This window comes from Lithobates pipiens, unplaced genomic scaffold (assembly GCF_037356315.1).
Source record: "Lithobates pipiens isolate NorthernLeopardFrog02 unplaced genomic scaffold, aLitPip1_a1.2 Scaffold_19, whole genome shotgun sequence".
Lineage (NCBI taxonomy): Eukaryota > Metazoa > Chordata > Amphibia > Anura > Ranidae > Lithobates > Lithobates pipiens.
Genome location: NW_027507764.1, coordinates 735,931 through 761,402, shown reverse-complemented (window position 1 = coordinate 761,402; position 25,472 = coordinate 735,931). Strand labels below are relative to the sequence as shown.

The following is a 25,472-nucleotide window of genomic DNA, read 5'->3' as shown; positions in this document are numbered from 1 at the left end:
ATACATGGAGACCTCCGACACCCGGATACATGGAGACCCCCGATGCCCCGGATACATGGAGACCCCCGATGCCCCGGATACATGGAGACCCCCGATGCCCCGGATACATGGAGACCTCCGACGCCCCGGATACATGGAGACCTCCGACGCCCCGGATACATGGAGACCCCCCGACACCCCGGATACATGGAGACCCCCCCACACCCGGATACATGGAGACCCCCGATGCCCTGGATACATGGAGACCTCCGACACCCGGATACATGGAGACCCCCGATGCCCCGGATACATGGAGACCCCCGATGCCCCGGATACATGGAGACCACCGACACCCCGGATACATGGAGACCCCTGACACCCCGGATACATGGAGACCCCCGACACCCCGGATACATGGAGACCTCTGTGACGGGTGATCTCTGCGGATTCCTCCTGAGGAAGTTTGGTAGAAACGCGTTGAAAGTAGCTATGGAACGATTCCTTGTGGATATTTCATGACTGTCCTCTGTAGTTACCTCACACCCTCCATGACCACTTACCGGAGGGTGTGGTGTGTGTGTGGGGGAGGGGTGGTATGGAGAATTGCGGCTCCTCCCCGTCACACACAGTAGGGGGCGGGGTTATGAGGCGGAAGTGGGCGGACGGGATAAACAAAGATGGCGGCCGGGCGGTCAGGTGACGCTGCGCCAAGGGCGGGGCGGACTGCGGAGAGAAGCAGGAAAACAAAGATGGCGGAGCGGCGGTGGTGAGCGGACATGTCGGAGGATCGGGAGGAGGCGGCGGCCACTATGGCCTCTTCATCGTCCATCCCGGAGAGCGACGAGGCGGCGAGAGACTCGGAGCACGACTGGCCGCCTAAGAAGCGCCTGAGACCCGATCACCCCGGAGGGGCCGTCCGCCTGGAGGAGCGACTCTACTCCGTCCTGTGCTGCACCGTGTGCCTCGACCTGCCCAAGGCCTCCGTCTACCAGGTGACCCCGCCCACACACAGGACACACACAGGACACACCCCGCCCACTCCTCGTCTACCAGGTGACCCCGCCCACACACAGGACACACCCCGCCCACTCCTCGTCTACCAGGTGACCCGCCCCGCCCACACACAGGACACACCCCGCCCACTCCTCGTCTACCAGGTGACCCGCCCCGCCCACACCTCTGATAGGACACACCCCGCCCACTCCTCGTCTACCAGGTGACCCCGCCCACTCCTCTGATAGGCCAAGCCCCGCCCACTCCTCGTCTACCAGGTGACCCTGCCCACTCCTCTGACAGTCCAAGCCCCGCCCACTCCTCTGACAGTCCAAGCCCCGCCCACTCCTCTGACAGTCCAAGCCCCGCCCACTCCTCTGACAGTCCAAGCCCCGCCCACTCCCCCTGACAGTCCAAGCCCCGCCCACAGCTCCTCTGAAAGGACAGACCCCGCCCACCCCTCCTCTGACAGGACAAGCCCCGCCCACTACTCACCTAACATCTGACCCTTCCCCCTCGTAATACCTGACCCCCTCCCCCCTCCTAATGCCTGACAGCTGACCCCTCCTCCTCCTGAAATCTGTCAGCTGACCCCTCCCCCTCGTAATACCTGACCCCCCTCCCCCTCGTAATACCTGACCCCTCCCCCTCGTAATACCTGACCCCTCCCCCTCGTAATACCTGACCCCTCCCCCTCGTAATACCTGACCCCTCCCCCTCGTAATACCTGACCCCTCCCCCTCGTAATACCTGACCCCTCCCCCTCGTAATACCTGACCCCTCCCCCTCGTAATACCTGACCCCTCCCCCTCCTAATACCTGACCCCCTCCCCCTCCTAATACTTGACAGCTGGCCCCTCCCCTCCTAATACCTGACAGCTGACCCCTCCTCCTCCTGAAATCTGTCAGCTGACCCCTCCCCCTCGTAATACCTGACCCCTCCCCCCTCGTAATACCTGACCCCTCCCCCCTCGTAATACCTGACCCCTCCCCCTCATAATACCTGACCCCTCCCCCTCATAATACTTGACAGCTGGCCCCTCCCCTTCTAATACCTGACAGCTGACCTTTCCTCCTGAAATCTCACAGCTGACCCCTCCCCTTCGTCATACCTGACAGCTGACCCCTCCCCCTCCTAATACCTGACCCCTCCCCTCCTAATACCTGACCCCTCTCCTTCCTAATACATGACCCCACCCCTTCCTAATACCTGACAGCTGGCCCCTCCCCCTCGTAATACCTGACAGCTGGCCCCTCCCCTCGTAATACCTGACAGCTGGCCCCTCCCCCTCGTAATACCTGACAGCTGGCCCCTCCCCCTCGTAATACCTGACCCCCTCCTAATACTTGACAGCTGGCCCCTCCCCTTCTAATACCTGACAGCTGACCTCTCCTCCTCCTGAAATCTCACAGCTGACCCCTCCCCCTCTTAATACCTGACAGCTGGCCCCTCCCCCTCTTAATACCTGACAGCTGGCCGCTCCCCCTCCTAATACCTGACCCCTCCCCTCCTAATACATGACCCCACCCCTTCCTAATGCCTGACAGCTGGCCCCTCCCCCTCCTAATACATCACCCCTCCCCCTTGTAATACCTGACAGCTGGCCGCTCCCCCTCGTAATACCTCACAGCTGGCCGCTCCCCCTCGTAATACCTCACAGCTGGCCCCTCCCCCTCCCAATACCTCACAGCTGGCCCCTCCCCCTCCTAATACATCACCCCTCCCCCTTGTAATACCTGACAGCTGGCCCCTCCCCCTCCTAATACCTGACAGCTGGCCCCTCCCCCTCGTAATACCTCCCCCTCGTAATATCTGACAGCTGGCCCCTCCCCCACTCGTTATACCTGACAGCTGGCCCCTCCCCCTCCTAATACCTGACCCCTCCTCTTCCTAATACATGACCCCTCCCCTTCCTAATACCTGACTGCTGGCCCCTCCCCCTCGTAATACCTGACTGCTGGCCCCTCCCCCTCGTAATACCTGACTGCTGGCCCCTCCCCCTCGTAATACCTGACTGCTGGCTCCTCCCCCTCGTAATACCTGACTGCTGGCCCCTCCCCCTCGTAATACCTGACTGCTGGCCCCTCCCCCTCGTAATACCTGACTGCTGGCCCCTCCCCCTCGTAATACCTGACTGCTGGCCCCTCCCCCTCGTAATACCTGACTGCTGGCCCCTCCCCCTCGTAATACCTGACTGCTGGCCCCTCCCCCTCGTAATACCTGACTGCTGGCCCCTCCCCCTCGTAATACCTGACTGCTGGCCCCTCCCCCTCGTAATACCTGACTGCTGGCCCCTCCCCCTCGTAATACCTGACTGCTGGCCCCTCCCCCTCGTAATACCTGACTGCTGGCCCCTCCCCCTCGTAATACCTGACTGCTGGCCCCTCCCCCTCGTAATACCTGACTGCTGGCCCCTCCCCCTCGTAATACCTGACTGCTGGCCCCTCCCCCTCGTAATACCTGACTGCTGGCCCCTCCCCCTCGTAATACCTGACTGCTGGCCCCTCCCCCTCGTAATACCTGACTGCTGGCCCCTCCCCCTCGTAATACCTGACTGCTGGCCCCTCCCCCTCGTAATACCTGACTGCTGGCCCCTCCCCCTCGTAATACCTGACTGCTGGCCCCTCCCCCTCGTAATACCTGACTGCTGGCCCCTCCCCCTCGTAATACCTGACTGCTGGCCCCTCCCCCTCGTAATACCTGACTGCTGGCCCCTCCCCCTCGTAATACCTGACAGCTGGCCCCTCCCCCTCCTAATACCTGACCCCTCCTCTTCCTAATACATGACCCCTCCCCTTCCTAATACCTGACTGCTGGCCCCTCCCCCTCGTAATACCTGACTGCTGGCCCCTCCCCCTCGTAATACCGGACAGGTGGCCCCTCCCCCTCGTAATACCGGACAGATGGCCCCTCCCCCTCCTAATACCTGACAGTAGAGCTGCACGATTCTGGGAATAATGAGACTCAAAATTCTCCAGAACTTTTTTTATTTTAAAGATTTAAAACTTCTGAACATCATATATATATATATCTCATCCTCCGTATGTCACCACCCACACATCTACATTCTAAAATGGTTCAATTAAAGCGGAGAACCTCCCTAAAAAAAAAAAAAAAAAAAAAAATACATTTATATTCTTAAAAAAATATATATATATATAAAAAAAAAAAAAAAAGAAACATTTGAAAAAAAAAATATTTTTACTCACCAGAAAGCGCTGTTGCTAGGCAGTCTTCCTAATCTGCCTCTTCCGCGGAGCTGTTCGGTTCCGCACATGTCCCAGAACACAACGGGGGCCGTTCACAAAGAGCCGCACGACTCGCGCATGCGCAGTAGGAAATGGGTAGTGAAGCTGCGAGGCTCTGTTGCCTGTTTCCCTTCGTTAGGATGGCGGCACCGGGACCCCGATCTGATGGACGGATCGGCCTGGGGGGAGGAGGGGGAGGGGCGACATTGCGGGGTCGCTGGATAGGTAAGTGTCCTTATTAAAAGTCAGCAGCCACAGTGTTTGTACCTGCTGATTTTTTTTTTTTTTTTTAAATGGCGGAACGCCCCTTTAAAAAATAAACATCTGTATCGAAGTTAAACTCAACAAGAAAAAAATAAATATAAATAAATCCAAAACATCTGGAGTACCAAGTAGGCTTGCACCAATACTAATATCAGTGCCTATACCGAGCATTTACCCCAGTAATTGTACTCGGGCAAATGCTCTGATGCCTAATCCGATACCTGGGCAGTCAGGGGTGATCGGTGCGGTGGTGGGAGGAGTTACAATCACTGATCTTCCTGTATAGATTTCAATAAAGCAGCTGACAGCCGCTTCTCCTCCTCTCCCTCCTGCGGCTGTCAGCTGTTCATTGAAATCTATACAGGAAGATCAGTGATTGTAACTCCTCCCACCACCGCACCGATCACCCCTGACTGTCCTCCTTTCCATGCTCCCCCTGGTCCCCCTCCATGCTCCCCCTGGTCCCCCTCCATGCTCCCCCTCCATGCTCCTCCTGGTCCCCCTCCATGCTCCTCCTGGTCTGCTCCTCCTGTTCCCCCTCCATGCTCCTCCTGGTCCCCCTCCCTGGTCCCCCTCCATGCTCCCCCTGGTCCCCCTCCATGCTCCTCCTGGTCCCCCTCCATGCTCCTCCCTGGTCCCCCTCCATGCTCCTCCCTGGTCCCCCTCCATGCTCCTCCCTGGTCCCCCTCCATGCTCCTCCCTGGTCCCCCTCCATGCTCCCCCCTGTTCCCCCTCCATGCTCCCCCTGTTCCCCCTCCATGCTCCCCCTGTTCCCCCTCCATGCTCCCCCTGTTCCCCCTCCATGCTCCCCCTGTTCCCCCTCCATGCTCCTCCTGTTCCCCCTCCATGCTCCCCCTGTTCCCCCTCCATGCTCCCCCTGTTCCCCCTCCATGCTCCTCCTGGTCTGCTCCTCCTGTTCCCCCTCCATGCTCCTCCTGTTCCCCCTCCATGCTCCTCCTGTTCCCCCTCCATGCTCCTCCTGTTCCCCCTCCATGCTCCTCCTGGTCCCCCTCCATGCTCCTCCTGGTCCCCCTCCATGCTCCTCCTGTTCCCCCTCCATGCTCCTCCTGTTCCCCCTCCATGCTCCTCCTGGTCTGCTCCCCCTGGTCCCCCTCCATGCTCCCCCTGGTCCCCCTCCATGCTCCTCCTGTTCCCCCTCCATGCTCCTCCTGGTCCCCCTCCATGCTCCCCCTGGCTCCTCCTGTTCCCCCTCCATGCTCCTCCTGTTCCCCCTCCATGCTCCCCCTCCATGCTCCCCCTGGTCCCCCTCCATGCTCCCCCTGGTCCCCCTCCATGCTCCTCCTGGTCCCCCTCCATGCTCCTCCTGGTCCCCCTCCATGCTCCTCCTGGTCCCCCTCCATGCTCCCCCTGATCCCCCTCCATGCTCCCCCTGTTCCCCCTCCATGCTCCCCCTGTTCCCCCTCCATGCTCCCCCTGTTCCCCCTCCATGCTCCTCCCTGGTCCCCCTCCATGCTCCTCCCTGGTCCCCCTCCATGCTCCCCCTGTTCCCCCTCCATGCTCCCCCTGTTCCCCCTCCATGCTCCCCCTGTTCCCCCTCCATGCTCCCCCTGTTCCCCCTCCATGCTCCTCCTGTTCCCCCTCCATGCTCCCCCTGTTCCCCCTCCATGCTCCCCCTGTTCCCCCTCCATGCTCCCCCTGTTCCCCCTCCATGCTCCCCCTGTTCCCCCTCCATGCTCCTCCTGTTCCCCCTCCATGCTCCTCCTGGTCTGCTCCTCCTGTTCCCCCTCCATGCTCCTCCTGTTCCCCCTCCATGCTCCTCCTGTTCCCCCTCCATGCTCCTCCTGGTCCCCCTCCATGCTCCTCCTGTTCCCCCTCCATGCTCCTCCTGGTCTGCTCCCCCTGGTCCCCCTCCATGCTCCCCCTGGTCCCCCTCCATGCTCCTCCTGTTCCCCCTCCATGCTCCTCCTGGTCCCCCTCCATGCTCCCCCTGGCTCCTCCTGTTCCCCCTCCATGCTCCTCCTGTTCCCCCTCCATGCTCCTCCTGGTCTGCTCCCCCTGGTCCCCCTCCATGCTCCCCCTGGTCCCCCTCCATGCTCCCCCTGGTCCCCCTCCATGCTCCCCCTGGTCCCCCTCCATGCTCCCCCTGGTCCCCCTCCATGCTCCTCCTGGTCCCCCTCCATGCTCCCCCTGGTCCCCCTCCATGCTCCTCCTGGTCCCCCTCCATGCTCCCCCTGATCCCCCTCCATGCTCCCCCTGATCCCGCTCCATGCTCCCCCTGATCCCGCTCCATGCTCCCCCTGGTCCCCCTCCATGCTCCCCCTGGTCCCCCTCCATGCTCCCCCTGGTCCCCCCTCCATGCTCCCCCTGGTCTGCTCCTCCTGTTCCCCCTCCATGCTCCCCCTGTTCCCCCTCCATGCTCCCCCTGGTCCCCCTCCATGCTCCTCCTGGTCCCCCTCCATGCTCCTCCTGGTCCCCTCCATGCTCCTCCTGGTCCCCCTCCATGCTCCTCCTGGTCCCCCTCCATGCTCCCCCTGGTCCCCCTCCATGCTCCCCCTGGTCCCCCTCCATGCTCCCCCTGGTCCCCCTCCATGCTCCCCCTGGTCCCCCTCCATGCTCCTCCTGTTCCCCCTCCATGCTCCTCCTGGTCCCCCTCCATGCTCCCCCTGGCTCCTCCTGGTCCCCCTCCATGCTCCTCCTGGTCCCCCTCCATGCTCCTCCTGGTCTGCTCCTCCTGTTCCCCCTCCATGCTCCCCCTGGTCCCCCTCCATGCTGCTCCTGGTCACCCCCTCCATGCTCCCCCTGGTACCCCTCCATGCTGCTCCTGGTCACCCCTCCATGCTCCCCCTGGTCCCCCTCCATGCTCCCCCTGGTACCCCTCCATGCTGCTCCTGGTCACCCCTCCATGCTCCCCCTGGTACCCCTCCATGCTGCTCCTGGTCACCCCTCCATGCTCCCCCTGGTACCCCTCCATGCTGCTCCTGGTCACCCCTCCATGCTCCTCGGATCTCTTCCAGTCCCCCTCCATGCTCTGTCACTGTAACCTGTGTTTACAATGCTTCAGTTTATGAATGGAGAGGAGCTTCTGTCTCCTCTCCATTCATCTTCAGTGCAGCTGAAGCTGCAGAGAAAGGGACTGGGGAATCTGTGTCCTCAATCCCTTTCCCTGTGTCAGAGGGGAGATGTCAGGGGTCTGTTAAGAACCCTGATATCTCACCAAAGACCCCCCCCCCCCCAACACGGGGCTAATTAAAAAAAAAAGTAATAATTATTGAAAAGTATTGAATTATAAAAATAATAAAAAAAATATAAATAAAAAACACACTGACCCCCCCCCCCCCACCTCCCGCAAAACAAGAAATTGTTGTAAAAAATTTAATGGCTGTGTGTTGAGTTATTTTGAGGGGACAGGAAATTTACACTGTTATACAAGCTGTACACTCACTACTTTACATTGTAGACAAGTGTCATTTCTCCAGTGTTGTCACATGAAAAGATGTCACTGAGGGGTGTACTTACTTTTGTCACATACTGTATATACACCTTAACCCTCCTAAATACACCCGACCCCCCCTCCTGTCTGACTACTACACATGACTCCTCCCCCCGACCCCTACATACAGGTGTCCCCTCCCCCTATCCCTACATACAGCGGACTCCTCCCCTTCTTACTCCTACATTCACCTGACATACACCTGACCCCTCCCCCCCTGACCCCTGCATACACCTGACCCCTCCCCTTCTGACCCCAACATACACCTGATCCCTCCCCCAACCTCTGCATACAGTTGACCCCTCCATACAACTGACCCCCTCCCTTGCTGACCGGGTTTGGGTTATGACCCCCCCCCCCCCCCCCCCCCCTGACGTGGGATGATCAGAGAGTTGTCAGGCTGTATGGGGTCCAAGTTGGGGTAATGACCTCCCTGAGGTGGTGTGATTCAGAGCGGTGTCAGGGTGTGCATGGTCCGGGTTGGGGTAATGACCCACATGAGGTGGTATAATCGGAGAGATGCCGGGGTGTACGAGGTCTGGGTTGGGGTAATGACCCCTCCCTGAGGTGGGTTGTTCAGAGAGGTATCGGGGTGTCTGTAGGAATTTGTGCCCATTGGTGAGGTCAGGTACCGATGTTGGATGAGAAGACCTGGTGTTCCAATTCATCCCAAAGGTGTTCAGTAGGGATGAGGTCAGGGCTCTGTGTAGGAAACTGGAGTTCCTCCAAACCAAACTGGTTACACTATGTCATTGTGGAGGTGGTGCCACTCTTCCAGAAAAGCTTCCCACAAAATTTGGAAGTGTGTCTGTGGGATTTTGTGTCCATTAAGCCAAAAGAACCTCCGTGAGGTCCGGTATTTATGTTGGATGAGAAGACCCAGATCACCATTGGTGTTCCAGGTCATCCCAAAGATGTTCAGTAGGGATGAGGTCAGGGCTCTGTGCAGGACACTCAAGTTCCTCCACACCAAACTGGTCACACCGTGTCTTTGTGGATCTGGCTCTGTACACGGGGGGGGGGGGGGGGGGGACACAGTCATGAGGGAACAGAAAAGGGACTAAACTGTTACCACCAGGCTGGAAGAGCCCAGTGTCTGCAATGTTTATGGATGGTGGAGTATTAAGAGTAATTTGCTGGGAACTCCACAACTCCCCCCCCCCGAACTCCACAACTCCCCCCCCCCCCCCCGAACTCCACAACTCCCCCCCCCTCCCCCCCCCCGAACTCCACGCAAACACCGCCTGAACTCCACAACTCCCCCCCCCCCCCGAACTCCACAACTCCCCCCCCCCCCGAACTCCACAACTCCCCCCCCCCCCGAACTCCACAACTCCCCCCCCCCCGAACTCCACAACTCCCCCCCCCCGAACTCCACAACTCCCCCCCCCTCCCCCCCCTGAACTCCACGCAAACACCGCCTGAACTCCACAACTCCCCCCCCCCCCTGAACTCCACGCAAACACCGCCTGAACTCCACAACTCCCCCCCCCCCCCCCCCCCCCGAACTCCACAACTCCCCCCCCCCCCCCCCCAACTCCACAACTTTCCCCCCCCCGAACTCCACAACTTTCCCCCCCCCCGAACTCCACAACTCCCCCCCCCCCGAACTCCACAACTTCCCCACCCCCCCCCCCCCGAACTCCACAACTCCCCCCCCCCGAACTCCACAACTCCCCCCCCCCCCCGAACTCCACAACTCCCCCCCCCCCCCCCGAACTCCACAACTCCCCCCCCCCCCCGAACTCCACAACTTCCCCCCCCCCCCCCCCGAACTCCACAACTTTCCCCCCCCGAACTCCACAACTCCCCCCCCCCCCCGAACTCCACAACTTCCCCCCCCCGAACTCCACAACTCCCCCCCCCCGAACTCCACAATTCCCCCCCCCCCCCCAACTCCATCGTTTGGAGGGGGGTGTCACATACTTTTGGCCATATAGTGTATAAATGAGTTATTTGTGAATGTAAAGGAGTGTGCAGATATTTTGTGACTTCCTTCCTCTAGATCCCTCAGAAGTTCTAAAGAAATAGATATTTTTTTTGTTTTCATCCTCCTGTAGCCCCCCCCGATGTCTGTATATGTAATTGCGCTCTCCCCTCTGCAGTGCACCAACGGACACCTGATGTGCGCCGGCTGTTTCATTCACCTCCTGGCGGACGCCCGGCTGAAGGAGGAGCAGGCCACCTGCCCCAACTGCCGCTGTGAGATCAGCAAGAGCCTGTGCTGCCGGAACCTGGCGGTGGAGAAGGCGGTGAGCGAGCTGCCCACGGAATGCGGGTTCTGTATGAAGGCTTTCCCTCGCGCTCTACTGGAGCGGCACAAGAAGGAGGAGTGCAGGACAGGTGCGACATTCCTCATGCCAGCCTCATGTGTCATGTATATCTTTTCTGCTGGAAAGTCCTTGTGAACTCCGGGCACAGCTGTCCATCCCGTGTTTTAGTTGTAGCCGTTTTTGCATGCCGCCCTCGGTACCCTCCTAGCATGGTCATTACATTCACCCTTCGGGGACCAGAGGCCGTGGTGCCCAGGTGCCCAGGACAAATTTAACCCTTTTGACTTGTATGCCAAATCAATTTTGTAAGCAGATTTTTAAAGGCATTGAAGGCTTTTATTTGGAACAATGTTTTATATAAAAGAAAATCCTCTTCCGTTTTATATTCTATGCTCTCAAACATGCAAAAATATAATTCCCATTTCATTTATCATCAGTTGAGGGACAGGAATTGAGAATTCTTCAGGTCATACAGCTTGAAGATTGGGTCAAAAAAAAAGGTCATACAGCCCACAGTATGAGCTGTCCTCTACCGAGCATGCTCCAGTTTTTTGTTGGAGTCCTAGGAGGATGGACTTCTTTTTTTTTTATTCATCTTTTTATTTTTGGAATTCCTTTTTCATCAACTCCAATCAAGATTCTTTGTTATATTGCTGGTCTTTACAGTTCTCCAGGTCAGCCATGCTTTGGAGTGCCGCACCTAGACGCCGCTGGGGCTTGCCTGTGGTGCGACCTTCAGGCATTGGGCTTTGCATTGTGTCACTTTCCAAACCCAAGTCTACCGGTTCAAGGAAAAGTGTGGCCAAAGCTGCTTTTTATTTTATTTATATTCCCGTGCTTTTCCTCTGGATCACAGGAGTTCAGTTCGTTCTACACTCCTGCGACCCGATTACAGCTGACAGCGGGATCAATTCGGCTGACGTCACTCAGCGAGTCCAGGCTCTGGAAAGATCCCGACTTTAACTGCTTCCTTGATTCTAAGGCTGATGGGCGGCGGCACTCTCATTCTGGGAGGATGTCATATGACGTCCTCCCATTCTTGCCCGCACATGCAGCACGCCCGGCGGTGCCCGTGTGGTTCTGAAGGCATCTACTCGGCTTCCTCTGGAGGAGCCAGTGTCTGTAACCTGTACACCATTGTTATTGGGTCTCCCTCAGCTCTGTCGGGTGGGACTGAGTCCCTGGCTCTATTCCCAAGGACCTCTACATCCTCTTGGGACCTTTTGAACACATTCGCTCAACTGTGCAAATCCCAGAATGTCTCAAAGTGCTTCAGCGCCAACCCCTGCAGAGTGTATCTGGGACTGTCCAGGGCCCTTGGATCGGGCTGGACTACTTGTCCCTGTGATTATCCCTGATTCAGAGTTCCAACTTTGTTATGCCCTCGGTCTTGTGTTGGCAGTGACCTTTTAATATGTCGGTAGGTTAGTTCCCTGCAAAGGGGTATCTCCTCTGGTGGAGTGGGCTCTTGTTTCAGAGAGAATATGGAGACTTGTGCTTCAGATGTGATGATTTATTACAAGCTTCTAAACTTGTATCCCTTCTGGCTCCATACAGATGCACGGGGCTCTCTGGTTGCATTACTGGGATACCGATGACCCATCCAAAGCATCTGACTTGGTTGGCCTTTTGAAGGACGTTGTCACTTCGGTCCTGTGCTTCACACAGTGATCAGGGTCATGTCGTGGGGGGCCGGAGCATGATCGGTGTCGTGGGGGGCCGGAGCATGATCGGTGTCGTGGGGGGCCGGAGCATGATCGGTGTCGTGGGGGGCCGGAGCATGATCGGTGTCGTGGGGGGCCGGAGCATGATCGGTGTCGTGGGGGGCCGGAGCATGATCGGTGTCGTGGGGGGCCGGAGCATGATCGGTGTCGTGGGGGGCCGGAGCATGATCGGTGTCGTGGGGGGCCGGACCAGATAGGTGTCGTGGGGGGCCGGACCAGATAGGTGTCGTGGGGGGCCGGACCAGATAGGTGTCGTGGGGGGCCGGACCAGATAGGTGTCGTGGGGGGCCGGACCAGATAGGTGTCGTGGGGGGCCGGACCAGATCGGTGTCGTGGGGGGCCGGACCAGATCGGTGTCGTGGGCGGCCGGACCAGATCGGTGTCGTGGGGGGCCGGACCAGATCGGTGTCATCGGTGTCGTGGGGGGCCGGACCAGATCGGTGTCGTGGGGGGCCGGACCAGATCGGTGTCGTGGGCGGCCGGACCAGATCGGTGTCGTGGGGGGCCGGACCAGATCGGTGTCATCGGTGTCGTGGGAGGCCGGACCAGATCGGTGTCGTGGGAGGGCCAGAGTGTGTTCTGGCCACAATGTAGAAGATCTATAGAGAGGTTGGTTGAATATCTCCCTTCTCCTAAAGCTAGTTCTGCAGTAAGTGTCCCCAGGCCCCGTGAGCCTGATTGAATTTCAGCCCACAAAGGTTGAAACTGCTAATTCTCCTCCATGAAGGTGTCCCCCCCCCCCCACCCCCCCATCTTCAAGTTGGAGGTTGATTGTGCATCCTGGGTGGCCTCCCTCTCCAGGATACCAGTGCAAGGAGCTCCTGTTGGCACTCGGGGTAATCTCTTGCTTCTGAGGCCCCCGCCAGTTGCTCCTTCCTCAGGTCCTTGTGATATTTCAGATTCTTCAGCCATTCTCAATCTGGGTTCCTCCCCCCCTTCCATGGGAAGACCCGATGGATGTGAACAAGACATGAACATGGTACATTGTACCTCTCACGTTCTCACGACTCCTCAGCCTACAAGTTAACTAGAGGGCAGGGTGGTCCTTCCCAAGTCATCCCTGAAGAGGCCTAAATTTGGTGTGGGGTGTTGGGGAAAACAGTTGCCCCTCAGTATGACTCCTACCTGGCTGGTTCTCTTCTGGCTTCTTGCAGCCTCCTTCCCTGTGGTTGCAGGTTTGAGCAAGCCTGAGATACGGTTTCTCTGAATCAGTTAGTCCCTTCCTAATCTTTTATCATCTTCACGTGACTAGGGTAGTCTTTTCCTACCATTTCTAGGGCATTTCATGCATGAGTTACTCTATTGCTGTGGCTACCATCTGATGCCTCAGAAATATGTCCCTTTACTTCAAGGACCTTGATTAAGTGTCCCACTAAGGTACTTTATGCTGATGGCAGAGTTTGTCCAGATGATTTTGTGAGACCCCTTTAGGGGGAATTGGCCCTTCCTCCCTGACTGATCAGCCCCTGCCTGGGGAAGGTTCACAAGATGCCTCCCTTGGTCGTGCTCTTATTCAGACTGATATTCTTAGCACTTCAAGATTCTTGTTCCTCACTCTAGTGCCCCGTACACACAGTCGGACTTTCAGACGGAAAAATGTGCAATCAGATCGTGTTGTCGGAAATTACGATCGTGTGTGGGCTCCATCAGACTTTTTCTGATGGAATTTCCCGACACACAAAGTTTGAGATCCGGATCTAAAATTTTCCGACAACAAAAACCGATTGTTTAAATTCTGATCGTGTGTAGACAATTCCGACGCACATAGTGCCACGCATGCTCAGAATAAATGACGAGACGGAAGCTATTGGCTATTGCCCTCTTTATAGTCCCATCGTACGTGGTTTATATCACCTCGTTCTGAACAATCGTTTTTTCCGACAACTTCGTGCGGCCGTGTGTATGCAAGACAAGTTTGGGCCAAAAGCCATCTGAAAAAATCCGATCGTGTGTACGGGGCATGTTGATGCTTCATTGGACCCGAGGGATCTGGAGCTTCTGAAAATGATGCCAATGGTTAAGGTGTAGACGGGGCCAGCAGCATTTTTTTTCTGCAGATTCTAGGGTTTCCTATGGGTAGCGGAGGAGGTTTGGCTTTTCCTCCTCTGTGTCCCTTGGCAGTCCATATCTCTCCTGTCTGAGGCCCACCCTTGTGGTGGGGTTTCCTGGCACCCTCTTTCTTCCATATATTTTTTTATTTTTATTTTGTTGTTGACTTTGTAGAATTGAACCCTTGAGGTTCTGTAGTCGGCTCAGAGGTCTCCTCACAAACTCATTGGCTTTTAGTTTGTACTATACCATGCGTTCTCTGGTATACCTGGCTTGGTGGGTTTGGTTGCTCGGCTAGATAAACCTACTTTAGTCACTGAGTTTCATTGCCTTGGCACTAAGAAGCAGGATAACGGGCCTGTGGCCTTCCCATGTAGGCTAGCTGGTCTATTACCAAGACCCGTCTCATGATTCCTTTGGACCCTGTTCTTCCTGCTGATTATCTCCAATGCTTTGTTCTGTTGACCATTTCAGGTTTTTATTGGCAGGTTAATTGTCTACATGTTTCTGGTGGGTCCTAATTAATCAGTTTTTTTCGCTGGCTCTGGTTCAGTGGTCCTTCTGTGTAGTCACCCCCCCCTCCCTCCTCTAGTAATGGCCTTCTCCATGTTGGTCTTGAGCATCAGATGGATCTTCCATGCAGTCATGTTGGGTCCTCCTGTCTGGTAGGAGGTTTCACCTCATCCATTCCAGTTTGAGTGTTAGTCCTTCAGATAGCTCCTAGGCTGCGGGTGGCCCCCAGTTCTCCTGGTGTGGCATGTGGGTTGTTCTTTTCCTGTGTTGCCCGTCCCTCAGTTGGATTTGCTTTTGGAGATCCAGATAGTATCGGAATTCCCGTGTCCCTCAGTGGATGAGAAAGGAAAATGCAATTTTCGTGTTTTACCATAAAATCCTTGCTGGGTAGAGGCAGGGCCCTCTTTAACACTGACTGGACCCTGGGCAAACATTTTCTTGGGCCCCCTCTTCTACGCAATTTCGCTCTCCACATGCTTTGAGACATACAATAAATAGCAGCTAGACTCAAATTCAGTTTACTGAATCAGATCAGGCAGCATTTGCGATTGGTTGCCAGAGGTTACAGTGTATCATTACCGCTCACTGGCTGGCTGCTAGAGGTTACAGCACATATTATGGCTCACTGTTATTTTCTAGAGGTTACAGCACATGACTTCTACTTGTTTGGTTGCTAGAGATTACTGTACATCAATACTGCTCACTGATTGCTAGAGGTTACTGAACATCTATACCACTCACTAATTGGTTACTGCACAGCATTACTGCTCACTGATTGGTTGCTAAAGGTTACAGCACATCATCTCCTCACTGCCTGCCTTTGTAAAACAGGCTGATGTTAGGCTTAATGACCACAGTTGTAGGCAGGACTTTCAAGCATGCCCCTTTAACTCCCCAGTGGGCAGCATTCAGCAGACATAATGGTGGCTGTGACCTCAGGGGGACACGATATACATATGAATGCCGCCTCTATTTACATATCAATGCTGAGGTACACGACTATTTACATATTATTGCAGCTCCTTTTTACATATCAATGCAGGTTAGTTACATGTAAACACAGGGTCTGCAGGTAATTCATCTGTACGTGGCAATAGGGCAAAGCTGGGCAGCAGCAGCAGAAGTTTACACTGAGATATCAGGACACAGCACGGGACTAAAACTTCAAGGAATAAGGGAATTTAAACTGGGATAGTTGGCAAGTATGAGGCAGCTGCTTTGGGCCCCACAACAATGATGGGGCCCAGGGCAGCTGCCCCTTTTGCCCTGCCTTAAAAACTGGTCCTGGGTAGAGGAGGGGTACGCTGGCTTACTTTTTTTTTTTTTTTTCTCCTGTTTGTCAGGGTAGAATCCTCCTCAATTATGGCATATATCACCTGACTCAATGCCTGTACCCTTCAAGATATCATGTGATCTCTGTCAGAACATCTTTAAGAACCACTGTGATTTTGGTTCCTGGGTGTCAGTGGTGACTCCGGCTGTTGGTGGCGGTCGGGATTGGGATCTAGCAGCTGTGCAAAGTGGCGTCTGCCGGCTGTCAAAAGGGGAGAATATTTATTTGCGCGTCCTCGGTGCAGCATATCACGCCTGGGAACGGAAATAAAACAAATTTATAGAATTTAGGTAAAAAAATTCAAACCGTTGTTAGAAAGCGACCAGCTACTGAGATACCCAAATACGAAATGTTAAAGATGATGTGATTTCGGTTTACGTGTCTTTCCAGTTGCCGACCACCAAACTGGGAATTTACATCATGACTTTGAAGATAAATAGCAGGGTTAAGGCTGCAGCCGGATGCCATAACCCCAGTATTTTCTTTTCCCTTAGGCTCCTGGCTTTCAGCTAAAAGTGGTCCCTGCGGCGCATTCGCCTTGGGATCACTTTTAGACGTGGCGAAAGAGGTGCGCCCCTTCCCGGGCTTATGTTGCTAATCCCTGAGCCCGGATTTAGAGATTGTTTCCTTATCTCGGGAGTTCAGCTTTAGGTCTATATTTTATTTTTTATTGTTGTATTGAATTGTCTGACGCTCATAAACTCCACAACTAACTTTCCCCGGCTCTCTGTTTTGCTCACCATGCAGAGTGACGCAGTGTAAATACAAGAGGATTGGCTGCCCTTGGCAGGGTCCCTTCCATGAGCTGACCGGGCACGAGTCCGAGTGTTGCCACCCCACCAAAACCGGTAATGAGCTGATGGAGATCTTGGACGAGATGGACCAAAGCCACAAGAAGGAGATGCAATTGTACAACAGCATCTTCGGCCTGCTGAGCTTCGAGAAGATCGGTTACACAGGTAAGGGCTGAACTGGCCGCTCCTTGGCCTGTAGGAGTCAATAGTGTCTGTTGGGGGCTGTCGGTGGAGAGATGATACACAGCCGTTCTTTGTGCATGTCACTCTTTTGCTTTGTAGGTGTCGTTAAAGGATGTAGTTGTCATTCTGCAGCTGAGAATCTGAAGAGCGGGGGTTACCATGTGGGTTTGTCCAACCATCCCCCCCCCCCCCCCCCCCCACCAAATCATGTGTTGCTGTAGGGTAAGTGTCACCAAGGACATGAAGAGGGGCAGCTGTCACTGCGAATTAGCTGCTGATCTTTATGTACTGACCCGCCTCTGATTGGTCTCCTTGATGGCACATGATTCCCCTCTGATTGGTCTCCTTGATGGCACATGATTCCATACGCACTGCCCATGCCTCATCCTAGTGGGAGGAGCTGTGTGTGTCGGTATATGTCTTTCTTTGATGTTGAGAAGCAGGTTTCAGAAGAAGATGAAGAGGACCACCCCCATATCTAAGCAGCACTGGGCCCCACTTATGCAGGGGAAGCCCCCCCTTCCCCTCCCTTCCCTTGGATTACCGATGTGCTTCAGCTTTCTGGTGGAAGGTAAGTCTGCAACAATCTTACTTTGTGGTCTGGAAGCGGTCAAAGTGCCTGGATGTGTCTAAATCTGGGGTACGTACTGAGCTCTGTGTAACTACAAAGGCAGAAAATGTCGGCCCGAGCGGGAGCCCCCAGCCGCCTTCATTTCTTGTCCTTCTCTCTTCTAGATCTCCTGTCCTTTTCTCTCTTCTAGATTCCTGTCCTTTTTTCTCTTTTAGACCTCTCGCCCGTTTCTCTCTTCTAGACCCCCCGCCCCTTTTTTCTCTTCTAGACCTCTCGCCCGTTTCTCTCTTCTAGACCTCTCGCCCGTTTCTCTCTTCTAGACCTCTCGCCCGTTTCTCTCTTCTAGACCTCTCGCCCGTTTCTCTCTTCTAGACCTCTCGCCCGTTTCTCTCTTCTAGACCTCTCGCCCGTTTCTCTCTTCTAGACCCCTTGCCCCTTTTCTCTCTTCTAGACCCCCCGCCCCTTTTCTCTCTTCTAGACCTCTCGCCCGTTTCTCTCTTCTAGACCTCTCGCCCGTTTCTCTCTTCTAGACCTCTCGCCCGTTTCTCTCTTCTAGACCTCTCGCCCGTTTCTCTCTTCTAGACCTCTCGCCCGTTTCTCTCTTCTAGACCCCCCCCCCCGCCCCGCCCGTTTTCTCTCTGGTAGACCCCCCCCCCCCCCACCCGTTTTCTCTCTTGTAGACCTCTTGCCCGTTTTCTCTCTTGTAGACCCCCCCCCCCCGCCCGTTTTCTCTCTTCTAGACCCCCCCCGTTTTCTCTCTCCTAGACCCCCCCCCCGCCCGTTTTCTCTCTTCTAGACCTCTCGTCCGTATTCTCTTTCTTCTTCCTCTCTCTAAACTATTTACAACAGTGTTCTGTCTGGGTAAAACATTTAGTGACGGCTTTTAGGTGTTTTTTTTTTTTTTATTTTTTTTTTATTTTTTTTGCCATTTGACAGAATTTATTATGGTGAACAGGGGGGTTGAGGAAGGGTATGATGGTAGGTCGTATCACCCTGACCGGGTAAGTACGTAACCTTGAAAATTGATCGTGTTTTCACCGTGTTATTTTCTCTTTTTTGTAAATAACGATTTTAATGTTGCCTTCTCCTCCATCAGGATGGACTTTTGTTTATTTTAATAGTCGTATAAAGGAGGTGAGAGATTTGTATATAGCGGAAGCACATTGATCTGTCCAAAATAAAAATTTCTTCAGCCATGTGTTGATTGGTTTTGTAACGTCGTACCCGGGTCACGGCACCAAAATGTTATGATTTCATATAACGAGTGGGAAAGGAATGTCGTAAAGGTTCCCGTTTCTTGTATTGTGCAATGTGTGTTCTCTGACTCTCTAGGGACCATTCCGGTATTGTATCAATCATGAACCTGTTTTTTTGATTTTTGATTTTTTTTTTTTTAGCTTTGTATGACTTTGGAATAAACTTTTATTCTCTGAAATGGATATCTCTCTCTGTGTGTTCTTAAAAAAAATGCAGCTGAAAGAAAAACGATTGTGTTTTTTTTTGCTCTTACAATGTTGGCTTTTAATACAAAGCGTGAATTTTTGTTCAATAAAAGCGAAGGAGGATTGTACGAACTAATGAAAAAGATGGTATGTGCTCTAATGCTCCTAGCGTTAGGCTTGTAGACGTTGTCATCCAAGATCAATTCTGTGAACTCCAGCCAAGACTTAAAACGCGTGGACATTGAGGAACCTCCGGCAGGACGTTATTCTGAGTATCAGAGAAAGTAATTATGTCATAGAGTTGTAAAGCCACATAGAATACTTTTTAGTATTTCGTTTAAAGTCTGTCAAGTACCTGAAAAAATACCATAGTTACTCCCTTCACTAAGTTTGTCTGCAGGACAGGGACAGGGCTCAACCCCCAAATATCTGCCCAGTGCTGTGACATTCCTCTTGAGATTGACAGTAAGACTCCAGCCAGGAGCCGTTGCCGATCAGGCAGAGAAGTGGGTGAGCCTGTGACATCACAAGTCATGGCTTCCTGTAGATCCCAAGCAAAGAGAGGGCACAAGCTGGCGATGCTACCATGGATATGGATCCGTGGGTAGAGTGGTCAGAACATGACAGGAAGGCCTACAACATGAAGGAAACTTGCAGGATAACCAGCTATTTAGTCTTCAGTAATATCTCACAACCAATGAAAGGCAGCATTATACGTAGGAGGAAGGTAAGAAGAATGCAAAATTGTAAATTTCATCATTTTGGGTTAACATTTTAACAATTTAATGATCAGGTAGGCCTTGTCTGTATGGGACCGTCTTTTGTTTGACACGCAATTTACTGCATGTGTTGAGCAACCTTTATCTCCCTTTCCCCTTTTTAAGAGATAAAAAGATATAAAAGATCCCATTATGAGGCAAACCAGTGCAGAAGCGGCCACTGACCGGTCAACGGTAACAGGTAAAGTGGTGTCGTTGGGGGAATGTGAAACAACATCTTCACCCAATAATTTTCTTTTTTTTTTTCCTTCCTCCCCATTCTCACAGAAGTCCAGTTTCGACCCTACAGAACAGATGACTTCATTACCCGCCTGTACTACGAGACCCCGCGCTTCACAGTTCTCAACCAGACCTGGGTTCTGAAGGCCCGCGTCAACGATTCAGAAAGGAACCCCAACTTGTCTTGCAAGCGAACCCTCTCCTTCCAACTCATCCTAAAAAGCAAGGTCAATTCTCCCGTGGAATGCTCCTTTCTGCTGCTCAAAGGCCCCTACGACGATGTCAAAATTCACCCGGTCATCTACCACTTTGTCTTCACCAACGAGAATAATGAGACTGAGTACGTGCCCCTACCCATCATAGACTCCGTGGAATGTAACAAACTTCTGGCTGCGAAGAACATCAATCTGCGGCTCTTTATATTCCAGATCCAGAAGTGAAGGCTGGCCACGTGCAGAACCATACTTACCTCATCTAGCTCCCTGACTCCAGCCCAACTCTTTCTCCTCCAGTAGCCATGGCTGCCATTACCTTGCAATGGTTGGGTGGAGAGCCCAACTCTTCCTCCTCCAGTAGACATGGCTGCCATTACCTTGCAATGGTTGGGTGGAGAGCCCAACTCTTCCTCCTCCAGTAGCCATGGCTGCCATTACCTTGCAATGGTTGGGTGGAGAGCCCAACTCTTCCTCCTCCAGTAGACATGGCTGCCATTACCTTGCAATGGTTGGGTGGAGAGTCCAACTTTCTCCTCCAGTAGACATGGCTACTATTACCTTGGCAGGGGAGGGTGGAGAACAAAACTCTTCCTCCTGTAGTAGACATGGTTGCCTTTCCATGGCAGGGGAGGGTGGAGAACCAAGCTCTTTCTCCTCCAGTAGACATGGCTGCCTTTCCATGGCAGGGGGAGGGTGGAGAGCCCAACTCTTCCTCCTCCAGTAGATATGGCAGGGGGAGGGTGGGGAACTCCACTCTCCCCCCCTAATAGTAGATATGGCTGCCATTCTCCTTGCCAGGAGAGGGTGGATAGTTGTGCAGGATCCTTGCTGTTTGTTTTAGTTTGCTTTTAATTTGTAGTTTGCATGTGTAGAGTAGAGATGAGCTCCGCTTTCAGCCTTGGGTATACACCATGGACACATGGACATTTACTACTAGGCCTCACTTCAGCTTGTCCATGTCCTGTTTTCTGGGTGTCCAGCCTGTTTTGATTTCTAGTTTTAGTTTCTCTTCTCTGTTCTCCAAAATTTTATCTGATTTTGTTTATTATTAAGATTATTTTTATGTAGTTGAAGTAGCCTACTTAGGAACTGAAGATATCTTTGCAGGAGGTAGAAAACCCTATAAGTTAGTCTCTTATCACATAGCTGAAAAAATTCTACTCTAAATTTTCTGATCCCTTCCTGCCCATTTTCTGTTAAGGTTTCCTTCCACGTATGATCATCTAGTGGAATTTGAGATTTGATAGTTATCAGAAACTGTTCCACTGCTGGCAGGGTTTCCTCTGTGTAAAGAATGCTCCTATGGAAAGATGAAGGATCCTCTCAAGCTTTAATCCCTCTTCATTTATATACGGCTGAGTATCGGTTTCACCAGCCTGAGGGTCTGACCCCCCCCCCCCCCCCACACGTAGCACACCCCAATCCCACCACATCGTTCATCAAAGCAGCAAAGCCACAGAGCTGGAAAGTGAGCAGATCACTTGACCACTTCTTATTGCCAGTTTGGTTGAGGCAATAAGGAGGTGTTCTGAAGTCCATCACAAAGCTTCGTAGATGACTGATGAGCAGCATGGTGTGAGTGAAGGTTCCCAAATGTTGGTAAATACCGCCCTACCATTACCCTCCCACCATTCTTAACCTACCTCCTTGGCTTCATTCACTAGTCAACCATTCTGAATGACAATAAATCGCATTCCTTGGTTGACGTTACTGTCTAGATCAGCCTTTCCCAACCAGAGCTCTGTGGAACTAGGAGTTCTTCTCAGATAAGTAGCTACTAACACCAATAACCTTTTTTTAGGGGAGAGTCTTCCTACTGACCGCAGATGTGATGAGCAATCTTCCCACTAACCAACATACTAATCTACCATGAGATGTAGACATAGCAAGGAGGGATTTCCATAACGCCAGAAAGTTCTTTGAAGGGTCATTTTTGTGTTTAAAAGGGTTGAGAAAGGCTGGTCTAGATTTTTGCAATAATCATTCACATAGCACACTCCCTCTGCCGCCCCTCACCCTGTGACCATCCGGTGTAACAATCCATCACATAGGACGCTTCCTCTACCGCCCCTCACCCTGTGACCATCCGGTGTAACAATCCATCACATAACACGCTTCCTCTACCGCCCCTCACCCTGTGACCATCCGGTGTAACAATCCATCACATAGGACGCTTCCTCTACCGCCCCTCACCCTGTGACCATCCGGTGTAACAATCCATCACGTAGCACACTCCCTCTGCCACCCCTCACCCTGTGACCATCCGGTGTAACAATCCATCACATAGCAAACTTCCTCTACCGCCCCTCACCCTGTGACCATTCGGTGTAACAATCCATCACATAGCAAACTTCCTCTACCGCCCCTCACCCTGTGACCACCCGGTGTAACAATCCATCACATAGCAAACTTCCTCTACCGCCTCTCACCCTGTGACCATTCGGTGTAACAATCCATCACATAACACGCTTCCTCTACCGCCCCTCACCCTGTGACCACCCGGTGTAACAATCCATCACATAGCAAACTTCCTCTACCGCCTCTCACCCTGTGACCATCCGGTGTAACAATCCATCACATAGGACGCTTCCTCTACCGCCCCTCACCCTGTGACCATCCGGTGTAACAATCCATCACATAGCACACTCCCTCTGCTGCCCCTCACCCTGTGACCATCCGGTGTAACAATCCATCACATAGCAAACTTCCTCTACCGCCCCTCACCCTGTGACCATCCGGTGTAACAATCCATCACGTAGCACGCTTCCTCTACCGCCCCTCACCCTGTGACCATCCGGTGTAACAATCCATCACGTAGCACACTCCCTCTGCCACCCCTCACCCTGTGACCATCCGGTGTAACAATCCATCACATAGGACGCTTCCTCTACCGCCCCTCCCCCTGTGACCATCCGGTGTAACAATCCATCACATAGGACGCTTCCTCTACCGCCCCTCACCCTGTGACCATCCGGTGTAACAATCCATCACATAACACGCTTCCTCTACCGCCCCTCACCCTGTGACCATCCGGTGTAACAATCCATCACATAGCAAACTTCCTCTACCGCCCCTCACCCTGTGACCATCCGGTGTAACAATCCATAACATAGCACGCTTCATCTGCCGCCCCTCACCCTGTGACCATCCGGTGTAACAATCCATCACCTAGCACACTCCCTCTGCCACCCCTCACCCTGTGACCATCCGGTGTAACAATCCATCACATAACACGCTTCCTCTACCGCCCCTCACCCTGTGACCATTCGGTGTAACAATTCATCACATAGGACGCTTCCTCTACCGCCCCTCACCCTGTGACCATCCGGTGTAACAATCCATCACATAACACGCTTCCTCTACCGCCTCTCACCCTGTGACCATTCGGTGTAACAATCCATCACATAGGACGCTTCCTCTACCGCCCCTCACCCTGTGACCATCCGGTGTAACAATCCATCACATAGCACACTCCCTCTGCCACCCCTCACCCTGTGACCATCCAGTGTAACAATCCATCACATAGGACGCTTCCTCTACCGCCCCTCACCCTGTGACCACCCGGTGTAACAATCCATCACATAGCAAACTTCCTCTACCGCCTCTCACCCTGTGACCATTCGGTGTAACAATCCATCACATAACACGCTTCCTCTACCGCCCCTCCCCCTGTGACCATCCGGTGTAACAATCCATCACATAGCAAACTTCCTCTACCGCCCCTCACCCTGTGACCATCCGGTGTAACAATCCATCACATAACACGCTTCCTCTACCGCCCCTCACCCTGTGACCATCCGGTGTAACAATCCATCACATAACAAACTTCCTCTACCGCCCCTCACCCTGTGACCATTCGGTGTAACAATCCATCACATAGCACACTCCCTCTGCCGCCCCTCACCCTGTGACCATCCGGTGTAACAATCCATCACATAGCACACTTCCTCTACCGCCCCTCACCCTGTGACCATCCGGTGTAACAATCCATCACATAGCACACTTCCTCTACCGCCCCTCACCCTGTGACCATCCGGTGTAACAATCCATCACATAGGACGCTTCCTCTACCGCCCTTCACCCTGTGACCACCCGGTGTAACAATCCATCACATAGCAAACTTCCTCTACCGCCTCTCACCCTGTGACCATCCGGTGTAACAATCCATCACATAGGACGCTTCCTCTACCGCCCCTCACCCTGTGACCATTCGGTGTAACAATCCATCACATAGGACGCTTCCTCTACCGCCCTTCACCCTGTGACCACCCGGTGTAACAATCCATCACATAGCAAACTTCCTCTACCGCCTCTCACCCTGTGACCATCCGGTGTAACAATCCATCACATAGGACGCTTCCTCTACCGCCCCTCACCCTGTGACCATCCGGTGTAACAATCCATCACATAGCACACTCCCTCTGCTGCCCCTCACCCTGTGACCATCCGGTGTAACAATCCATCACATAGGACGCTTCCTCTACCGCCCCTCCCCCTGTGACCATCCGGTGTAACAATCCATCACATAGGACGCTTCCTCTACCGCCCCTCACCCTGTGACCATCCGGTGTAACAATCCATCACATAGGACGCTTCCTCTACCGCCCCTCACCCTGTGACCACCCGGTGTAACAATCCATCACATAGCACACTTCCTCTACCGCCCCTCACCCTGTGACCATCCGGTGTAACAATCCATCACATAGCAAACTTCCTCTACCGCCCCTCACCCTGTGACCATCCGGTGTAACAATCCATCACATAGCAAACTCCCTCTGCTGCCCCTCACCCTGTGACCATCCAGTGTAACAATCTATCACATAGCACACTTCCTCTACCGCCCCTCACCCTGTGACCATCCGGTGTAACAATCCATCACATAGCACACTTCCTCTGCTGCCCCTCCCCCTGTGACCATCCGGTGTAACAATCCATCACATAGCACACTTCCTCTACCGCCCCTCACCCTGTGACCATCCGGTGTAACAATCCATCACAGCTGTTCTTTGAATAGTCCCCTAGGGTTGTAAATGGTCAGGTCAGACATTTATTCATGTAGACTTCTGATAGGTCGGCCTCCAGCTCTCAGAATCGATGATATCAATTGGACGACATGTCTTCTCTGCCTGCTGGCCAGACGGTGACTTTGCTGCTTTGCAGTTTTGGGTTGGGGGAAGAATATTTGGCGGTGGAATGAAGTTCTAGGCTCTGCTCGCATGGTGTGGATGAGAGGGGACGTTGTTCTATGGAGGTCTGAGCTCTGCTATTGGTGTATCTCACAAGAACGCTCCCCCAATCGCACGGCGCCTCGCCCTTCACCAATGGAAACCCAGAGCCCAATCCTACGCCCAACGGCTCCGAAGGCAGAACCTGACCCTGGCTTTGCCCTCCGTCTGTGTATGTTTTTGTTTTATTTCTCGCTAATAAATGAATGAATTGGT

At 53.7% G+C, this 25,472-nt stretch overlaps 1 protein-coding gene across 1 annotated transcript; it reads left to right on the top strand.

The window, feature by feature from the left end:
- Window positions 1-713: 713 nt before the first annotated feature.
- ZFTRAF1 (zinc finger TRAF-type containing 1) lies at window positions 714-25,472 on the top strand. Its single transcript, XM_077490464.1, is given in 4 exon segments — window positions 714-971; window positions 10,042-10,279; window positions 16,578-16,787; window positions 19,865-25,472. Coding segments are annotated over 4 exon segments (1,083 nt in total). The 5' UTR covers window positions 714-728; the 3' UTR covers window positions 20,257-25,472.